Source organism: Postia placenta, assembly GCF_002117355.1.
Source record: "Postia placenta MAD-698-R-SB12 unplaced genomic scaffold POSPLAscaffold_1, whole genome shotgun sequence".
In the NCBI taxonomy this organism is placed as follows: Eukaryota; Fungi; Basidiomycota; class Agaricomycetes; order Polyporales; family Adustoporiaceae; genus Rhodonia; species Rhodonia placenta.
The window spans coordinates 3300688-3309909 of record NW_020169832.1 but is presented as its reverse complement, the minus strand read 5'-3'; the positions used below and the strand labels follow the sequence as shown (position 1 = coordinate 3309909).

The 9222-nt window shown below is 58.0% G+C and overlaps 4 protein-coding genes across 4 annotated transcripts; 1 reads left to right on the top strand and 3 right to left on the bottom strand.

The window, feature by feature from the left end:
• Positions 1-615: 615 nt before the first annotated feature.
• Positions 616-2246, bottom strand: POSPLADRAFT_1052079 (hypothetical protein; the record flags this gene model as incomplete). Its single annotated transcript, XM_024480240.1, has 5 exons — positions 616-831; positions 1033-1404; positions 1444-1630; positions 1682-1905; positions 1959-2246. The coding sequence occupies 5 exons, from the start codon at positions 2244-2246 to the stop codon at positions 616-618; spliced, it is 1287 nt and encodes a 428-aa protein (XP_024344766.1).
• A 1707-nt stretch (positions 2247-3953) lies between these two features.
• POSPLADRAFT_1129225 (hypothetical protein) lies at positions 3954-4663 on the bottom strand (the record flags this gene model as incomplete). The annotated part of the gene is made up of 3 exons (XM_024483822.1): positions 3954-3984; positions 4047-4369; positions 4436-4663. The coding sequence occupies 3 exons, from the start codon at positions 4661-4663 to the stop codon at positions 3954-3956; spliced, it is 582 nt and encodes a 193-aa protein (XP_024344765.1).
• Positions 4664-5495: 832 nt separating this feature from the next.
• Positions 5496-7299, top strand: POSPLADRAFT_1030832 (hypothetical protein; the record flags this gene model as incomplete). The annotated part of the gene is made up of 6 exons (XM_024476750.1): positions 5496-5609; positions 5734-5967; positions 6020-6366; positions 6443-6835; positions 6903-6999; positions 7072-7299. The coding sequence occupies 6 exons, from the start codon at positions 5496-5498 to the stop codon at positions 7297-7299; spliced, it is 1413 nt and encodes a 470-aa protein (XP_024344764.1).
• Positions 7300-7374: 75 nt separating this feature from the next.
• Positions 7375-8974, bottom strand: POSPLADRAFT_1176987 (hypothetical protein; the record flags this gene model as incomplete). Its single annotated transcript, XM_024488457.1, has 4 exons — positions 7375-8171; positions 8237-8458; positions 8510-8578; positions 8635-8974. 4 exons carry the CDS (start codon positions 8972-8974, stop codon positions 7510-7512), a joined length of 1293 nt encoding a protein of 430 aa, XP_024344763.1. The 3' UTR covers positions 7375-7509.
• Between the last annotated feature and the right edge of the window lie 248 nt (positions 8975-9222).

Sequence of the window (9222 nt, the reverse complement as noted above, 5' to 3'; positions counted from 1 at the left end):
AAGCCCCTTGTACCAGTGTGCCACTTTTATAGTCGTAGCATCCTGTGTAGTATAAAATCCGTCGTACTTCTCTCTAAAAATACAAGATCTGGTTCCCCCCCCCTCGAGTTCAGAGCTCATAAGTTGAGTTCGCCCTGCGTCTAAGCCCTCAACTGCGTCACTTCGTTCCTCACTGCGTAACCTTGAAACCTCGTCTACTGTGTTTACTCGTTGATACTGTCTCGACGAACCTTTCGACTTCGGCTATTGTCAAAGAACTGCGTTGCACCTCGAACCGTGTACTAAGCTAAGTCCCCCCCCATCGAATCGTGTCTCTTCTCTCTACGATACATCGAAGAGCTCTATCGAGCTTCAATCGTCTCCGCTAACCACCCACAGCCTCCGAGTAGCTTCGACAACGTGTCGAAGCCACCTTGTACCCTCCCCATTGTTCGTAGCCTCTTCCAAGGGCGTTTCTCGTGTTCACTTGAACCGCGGGACACCTTGCTGCTAACTCCCCTCTCTTTAGATTATAATCCGTCTCTCTAGTCCCTTTAGGTCGCACCCAGGTTAGGGGTTAGGGTTTTGTAGGTCGTATCATCGGCCCGACGTGTGCGGCATGAAGCACAGACCAGATCAAAAACCCTCTTCCTTCATCACCCAATAGTGCTCAAGCTCCTTGCGCATCGACTTCATCTGTGCTACCAAGTCCGCCAGCTCGGAACTATCCGATTTCGCTAAAGCGGCGCTTGTACTCGCCGAGGATGAAGCGATGGGGGTGCTTGTCACCACCTGGGTGGAACCCGAGGCAACCGTAGCCCGTGCGTCGGCGCATTTTGTGTAAGGCTTGTCCTTACAGTTGGGGCACTCGAAGCGTCAGTACCCTTGCTTCCCACAGCCGTAACAACTGCCGGGGAAGTTTCCTTTTCCGACGGCCGCATTGATGCTGGCTGAAGCTGCGTGTGATTGGGGTGCACCACCACGTGCTCCACCGCGCCCTCGACCTCAGGCCGAAAAGAAGTTGTTTAGCTCAGGCCGACGGGCCCGGCTGACATCGAGGATTTGTTTGACCGCGGTGGCGCGCGTGTCGGCTTCTCGCCACATGGCGAACGTCTCGAGCTCGATCTTCCAGTAGACTCGGGAGGGGATGCCGCTCAGGTACTTGTTGCGGAGCTCCAGGTTACCATACCCAGAGTGGTCTGCCGGACCCTTGAATAACGCAGAGAATTCGGCGGTGGTGCGTTTCTCGTGCATGGTCTTGTCCGCGCAGAGCTTGGTGAGCTCTACTTGTGCGGCGGCGGCGTCGTCAAGATTGCCGAAGCAGGCCTTGAATGCCTTAAGGAAGGCGGCTTTGTCGGCGAAGGGGGTCGTCGCTCCCTGGATCCCAATTTGGACAAAGGCAAGCTGGGACAAGATGGGGGTGGCCTAAGCTCGCGCATCACCATCGAGGAGACTGAGGGCAACCTGGATTTTCAGCTCGAGGAAAGAGAGGGCCGTGTTGATTGTCCAGTAGATGAGCAACTGCGAGATAAAGTGGTTGCATTCGACCACCGACTTTCCGTCATATTGGAGCGGGAGGAGGAGCTTCAGCGTCTTCTTATTAGGGACGGCAGCAGGAGAGGACATTATCGGCGACGAGGGGGACGGAGGACTACCCGCGGATGAAGGTGACTGTTGTGACTGTCCGCTGGGCAAACTTCACGAGGAACAAGTGCTTGAGCGGCCTCGCGGCGACGACAGCAGTGAAGACGATCGAGGAAGCCCGGAGGCGGGGTGACATAGAACAGGGACTGAAGTCGAGGTGGTGACTGCTAATGACGAGCCGGCCCAAGAATGCGGTGGAGTGTCGCGGGGCTCGGTCTTGGGAGGCCTTTCCAACTGCGGCCCCAAGGAGGGCTGGGGGATCGCTTGAGGGGTCGCTGTAGGCTGTGTGACTGCCTCAGTTCCTCGAGAGAGATGGGGATCTCCTCGCGCTTGACCTGTACTGGCGACAGGTTGGGGGATGCGGGTGCCCGGGGAGGCAGGTCGAGACAGGGCAGGAGTGACGTGGCAAGATGTGGATCTCGAGGTGCCAGCGTACCGGAGTGCAGGGCCGCTGGGGTGCTGGACTCGTCGGATTGGCACGTAGCGCCCTTCGTCGGCAGTGATGGACCGTGGAGTGCGATTAGGGCATGGTTGCCAATCACAGATGAAGAAAGGGGCTCTGTCTCCGTTGCTTTCTGGGTTGTTGCGAGAGACGTCGACCTGCTCCTGGGTGTCGAAGGCATGCTCAAGTTGAGAGCAGTCGAAGAATTCGTCAGCCACAGTGATGGGGGGAGGAAGGGGAGGTACGCGTGCTATGAAAGGCCGTGCTAGCTAGCTTACACCTACGGTGCCCAAGAAGACACTAAGGTTCACAGTTCACGTGGGGCCCAGTACTGCTTTTGGCTAGTATACAGCAGGAACCTAAGCCATGCGTCCGTGAGGACAAGTATCACTCACTGAAGTGCAGATACCAAAGAGTTCGTCCCTTGAGTGGTGGTGATGAATCGTAGGCTATCTATGTATCGTAGGGTATAGTAGGGGTGCGCACCACCCGACCTATGGGAGAGGAAAAGTGAGTGTTTGGTTTTGGAACGCCAGCAGCATTGGGGAGTTTCGACCTAATGTTGTGACTTAGGGTCGAGCGACAGGGAAAAACCAAATGCTAGGGGTGTTCGACTGATCTTACCGAAGCGATGGTGAGCTAGGCTCAAACCTAAGGCTAGGGACAAGTGAATATATTAGTCAAGGTAAGAAAGAATACAGGAGAGGCTTACTGACCTAGGGACAAGAGGTTGAAACTGAGGTCCCTAGGGCAGCAGAGGCCGGCTTATATACATGAGAAGATAAGGGCAGGCTGTGCGCATTGGTCCATGCGCAGCTGGTCCGTGCGCAGCATGCTGACGTGGCCCCGGGGGCCGGTGAGTCAGAGCGGCTGTGTCAGCGGAGCCCGAGCTGTGCCGTGCACTGCCGTCACATCTAATCTAATCGTACAGTAGATAATGACGCGTCCATATCGGGCATGTAGTACAGAGGTTGCGGGTTTGAGCCCGCAAAAAGGAAAAAATTAAAAAACGGCTAGACGCCATGCCAACTCGTGACAACTAATGTGCCAGTAAAGTGTAGAAAAGTGCAGTATTGTGTTTCTCTTGTATCTGATCTGGGATTGGTCAGTTGAATGCAGGTAAAACTGTGAAAGCTACAAGTACAAATTAGTTGCTTGGACATGGTGATGCAGTAAACTGCAATAAATCACAGGTACACATGATGCTCACAATATCTTACAAGATTTCATGGTGAACTGTGTGGATCACATGCATGAGTCATTTATGTCTGATAAAGCCCTTCATACTTACAGGCATTGCTACACCCGTGGACAAATGTGCCCTGCACCGTTCACACCATTGTTCCAACGAGTTTTGTCTTCACTCAAAACAGTGAACTCGATCCCACAACCAAGTTACATAATGCCATATAGCCCAGTTCTATAGCACTTGTCCAATTTCCTGATGCATAGACCAGTAGTTCACATTCTAGGTGGAAGCCAGTCTCCACTCTGCAGTTCTTGACACCAATTTGTTCATCATGTAGGAGCACTAGCCCTCTGGGCCACAGAAAGGCCAGTGTGGATTTGTCTGCCCAGCTATAGGAGCTGGGTATTTGTTATGTTGTATGCTAAAGCAGGTAACAGCTTGGTTTTCTCCAGACATTTGGGACCACAAATTGAAGCATTTCACCAGCCTGATATGCCAAATTCTGCAAATTCCGACCAAGGGTTCCCATCCGATTTTCGTACATCCTTCCCTGGGCTGAATTTGCAAGATGACTCATCATAATGCGTTCAGCAGCTTGTACAGTTATACTGTCGGCCAACTCCATTAAGCCACACAGCAATGTGCAGTCTACTGTACATTTCATGAAATAAATACGCATAATTGCAAATACAAGCCCTGCTAGTGCGTGTACTCCGAGCCCAGTGACATTCTGCAGCACGCAATCAGCCTCTCATGCACACCGCGTAGCGACAGCTAAACATAAGTACTCACGGCTTCAGTCGCGCCGTCTCCTCGTCTTCCCACGCGTCCGTCTGCAGGCCGCGCGCGTAGTCCGTGTCCTGCTGCAGCGGGATGCGCGTGCCGACGACGAGGTACACGAGCACGGTGAGGAACTCGGGCAGGACGCTCATGCACAGGTACACGACCCAGCTGCCCTGCGTGCTGTTGAATTTCACGAGCGGCGAGCTGCTGGTGACGAGCGTCGACTGGCCGGAGGGCGAGATGCTGCGCGTCGCGGGCGCGAAGGCGGAGAGCACGGTGTAGGCCACGCGCACGGCGAGGAAGGGGAGCGCGCCGGAGATGCCGGCGAGCAGCTGTGGGTGGGCAGGACATGTCAGCGTCCATTGGGTTCAGCTCGAAGGAAAGGGAAGGGGACGTACCGTGCGACGGTAGCGCATCAGGCGCTCCCGGTTCGACCAGCAGAAGAGGTGCATGAGGAAGACGAGGCCGAAGAGGACTGCGAAGAGGATGACGCCGATGTGGCGGAGGTTCGTGCCAGAGTTCATGTTGGCCTCGGTCGTTGCGGTGCCGGCCTTGACGCCGCCCGCGATGGTGAGCGCGAGCGCGACAATGCCAAGGAGACCCATGAGGCGGAGGCCGCGGGTCATAAGAGGGTGATCGTCGAGAGAGCCTTGACAGCTGGGGGAGGCGCGGGCGTCAGATGGGACCATGAGAAGAGGAAGGGGCCGGGGGCTTACACTGTCTGAAGGAAACCAAGCGTGGCGAGGAGGAGGGGCGAGACGCCGGCGCCCTCGAGGGTGGCAAACACGATTTGCAAGGTGACGTTGCTGGGATTTTGCTCTGACACGATATGCGTGATGCCTCCGACAATACGGACTAGCGGGAAAGACACTGTCAGTAGAGCCAGAGATCCGTGATAGAAATGTGCACTGACTGATTGAAAGTATACATAAGAAAATCCACCCTGCTCTTCGCGTGAAGCCATGCCGCAGTACGAGCATGACAGAGACGATGAGCACGGGAACGTAAACAACAATCTCCGCGATGGAGATGTCGCCTCGGCGGTCAAGGTGGACCATGATGCACAGAAAAACGGAGGAAAGTTAGAAAGAAAGCAAAGGAGAAGGGGGACAGTGTTGCATGGCAGACATGACCGCTATGACTTATATCGGCGGGCGCGAAGGGCATCACTGCAATATTGCACGCGACAGTTGATGGCTGTACATCAGCGCTCTCGGAAGCGACGCCAGAGCGAAACGAGGTGCGAGACAGTGATGCCGACAACAAAGTCGGCTGTCTGAAAGGTCGTATATGGGGTCGATGGCTGCTAGCTTCGATGCAATGCAGTGCTAAGGGCAAGGGGGAAGAGCTGCCGAGAGTCCTCCATCAACGATCACTGCCGATCGCTGCACCGGCGCCTATCAGTGTACCGGAAAACATTCGTCCTGTGCGACACACTTCAACAGCCACAACATATCCATGAGACTCCCCAGGCGCGTCCCCTGGGCAAACATCGGCGAGCTCGACCAGCTGTGCGCCTGGATATACGACGACGAGCATGACCTTGAAGCAAAAGTCCATGCCGTCAACCGGGTGCGCATTCATAACATCTCCCTCTCTTCCCCGCTCACGTCAGTAGCTCGCAGCATGGAGCGCAATCACTTCTCTTCCACATGCGCTCGAGTCCACACACGCCCTCCTCTGCGTTGTTCTGCAGGACCGCTCGCAACCACCCTCGTCCTCCTACCTCGCCCTCCGCCATGCCTACGCCACCGCTCTCATCCGTCTCGTAAACGGCCTCGTCGACCCCCTCCAGCTCGGCACATACGCCCGCTCCATCTCCAGCATCGCCGCACAGCTCGGCCTCCCCGCCTGGCTCGTCGAGCTCCGCCATGCGGCCACCCACGAGGACCTCCCCAGCGTCCATGTCCTCCGCGACGCCGCCAGAGAGGTACCTGCCCCTTCCGCTGCCTCCCTATGTCTACCGCTCACTCAGTCCACAGGCACTCACCTGGCTCCTCCACAACTACTTCCTCCCCACCCTCAACCCCGCCGCGCCCCCACCCGCCTCCGCCCCGCGCGCACCCCTCCGCCCGCTCGCGCCCCTCCTCAAGCGCTACAAGGCCCTCCAGAAGGCCGCCGCCCGTGACGTCTCCCTCGCGCCCCAGCTCGCCCCCGAGATCACGCGCGTCCTGCGCGACGCTGAGCGCTGGGTCGCCGACGCCCGCCTCGCTGCCCCCGGCGCAGGCTGGGACGACGGCGACGCCGCCGACACGCGCGAGCGCTGGGCCCTCGACCGTCTCTGCGACGAGCTGCTTGCGCGCGGCGCGCTCGTGCCCGTCTCGAAAAAGTGTGTCCCTTCGTTCTCTCCCTTCCCTGCATCCTGCATGCTTTCCCGGCGCATCGCTGAACGCGGTGTCTCGCAGAAAACGCGCTCCCGCGCGAGGCGTGCTTGTCCCCGCCCCCGCTCTGCTTTCCCTGTGGACGCCGCTCCTCACGCAGCTGCGCGCACTGCACACCGGGCTCCCCGCCGCGCTCGTCGCGCGCATCACCACACACCTGCTCGCGCCCGCCACACCCGCGGACGCCACCGCGGAGCACATCGCCGTCGGCGACGCGGCCGTGGGGCGGGACGTCTCGTACGACCGGTGCGTCGCCGCCTGGGCCAGCTGGCTCGTGAATATGTGGGGCACGGACACGGGCGCGGACGCGGCAGACGAGGACGGCGATGCTGCGGACCTAAGGAGGGCAGACGTCGTCGTCGGCCTTGCGACCGCGCTGGGGCCCACAAGCGACGCATCTAGCGACGAGTTCAAAGTGTATGTACCGCACGCTTCGTTCTCCCTCCTGTCATTGTCAGCATGCTTACTCTTCACACTGGACCAGCGCACACGACCTGCTCAAGGCACTCTGCAAGGACCACCCACCGCTACAGCGCGCCTCTGCGCTCGTCACCGGCCTACCCGCAGCTTCCGTGCACGACGTACGTCTGTTCTCACCCCCACCCACGCACTGTTCTCACAGCGCCTCCCTGGTTGTGGAATCTGTTTCTCAGGCCTGGCAGGATAATGACATTGCGCGCATGCGCGAGCGTCTCGCCGCGCTCCGCGCCCTAGCTACGCCATCGCCATCGCTGGACGCCCCCCATGCCAGTGCTGGAAGTCCTACATCGTCGGTCGGCGTAATGACAGCCCTGCCGCGGGGTTGGCGCAGGGTCAGCGAGCATGACGGCTGGCGACCGTCACCGATCGGCGTTTTCATTCCGTGTGCAACATCTGCGTAATTTAGTCTGAACCATTCAATTGCGTCGCCAGACACACAATCAGTTGCCTGCAGGCTACTTCTGGCGAGTGAGACAATGGGGTAGATCCTGATATATTCAGGTATATAGGACCTTACATTGTGATAGTGTACTAATGGTGAGAACGCGCATAGCAAGTCGACAGCACGGCTGTGGAAATGCTATCAATACAGGAGAGCGACATCTAACACATTATGACGGGTCGCTCCTATGGGGTCTTCTAGGCCGAGACCGCCGCGGTTTTCCTCTTCCAGAAGGCGCACCCGAGTGCTCGCCGACACCACCCGACGAGGTATTTGGTACCGGCGTAGCGTGAGTGTGCATGTTAGCCGCAGGATGCGTTGGCTGCGGCTTCATCCCAAAGCCGGGAGGTACAAATACAGGGGGCTCCCTATATCCAAGCGACTGTCCCCTCGCGCGCGGTGGCTGCCTTGATGGAGGTCGGAACTGCAGGCTTGGGCCCGCACGGTCCTGCCTGGGCGATGGGGGCGATGGGAATACTCGACCCACCTGCCTAGGCGATGGAGGTGATGCGGGTGCTCGACCCACCTGCACGTCCGACGCGCGGGGATGGTCGCCGAAGCGGACGGCACGCGGAAGCGCCCTCTCGCCCTCGCGCTGCACTGCCTTCTTCTTGTCCTTGGGCGGCCTCGGAGGTGGAGGCGGGGGCGGAGGCCCAGGGTCGTAGTATGGGTTATCAGGCGACCAGCGCACGCCGATGAAGGGGTCGCACAGGCGTCCGTCGAGGTAGTCGAACGTGTAGTACACCAGACGCGGGACGGGGTTCATCGCGGACGCCATCTGTGCGAACTTGCAGTAGAGCCAGTAGCCAACATGGCCGTCGTTGGCCGCGTCTATCGGAGGAGTGGCGCACGGTGCGTGTGAGACGCCACACAGCGGAACATAAAGAACGACGTACATTGCTGCTGCACTTCTGTGAGGACCTGTTCCCAGTTGCTGCGTGTTGCTTTGCCTTTGGCTAGTGTCAGTTCTTCATAGGCTTCGCATAGCCGAGCCAGGCCGATGGGGGCCACGTATCTGCCCTTCCAACGTTCGTTGTCGACCGTGCGCGCAAGAAGAGATAGGTCCACGCAATTACGCATCGGCACGCCCCAATCCGAGAACAGCTTTTTGCAATCGCCTGCCATAACAATCAATACGTACACGCACGACCAGTAAAAATCGGGCAGACCCTGTATCCCCACACCCGCCTTCACTACCCTGGGGTCAGACAGAAGCTCCTTCAGCCCCTCTGGAAATCCTAGAGCACCCACAATCTTCGGTGTTTAATATGCACTGCGCTGCAAAAGGACTCACTTGGCATGGCACTGATCTGAATCAGTAGTATGGTCTCGGAATTGGCGAGCTGGATCAAAGAGACAGGGTTCTCAGCCTGCCCTTTATTATAGATTGGCTTCCACTCCATATCAAAGCCAAGCGGACCGTGTGCCAGCCGGGCCACCTCAACGTTCGCCGTGTGGACATTCCGGATGTACACAAGGCGAGCATTGGGTGATTTAGAGCGCCAGGAGTACAGCTCGTAGACGGGTGCGGGTGGCTTCTCGGCGGCAGTGTCCGCGTTGTTTTTGGGATCCGTGACATCGATCCTAGAGCTAGTAGCCACAGAGACACCCAAAAACGTTTCAATGCGGGACATGATAGAGGTATTCGGGAGGTGTGGTGGGGGATGCTTTGACTTTGAGGGCGAGGGAAGGAAACTGCGGACACGGAGTGGCCCGTGGACTGAGTCTGCGAGGGTGCTGAGGGAGCGTGTAGCTGAAGCGACTTTCGACACGAGGTTGACGCTGCGCAAGAAAGCATTCCTCGTCATTCGACGCAGTGCTCGCTCCCAGAAGTATCTGTGACTCGGCCTAGCGACTCCCAAGGAAAAGGGTGGGTCGCAGG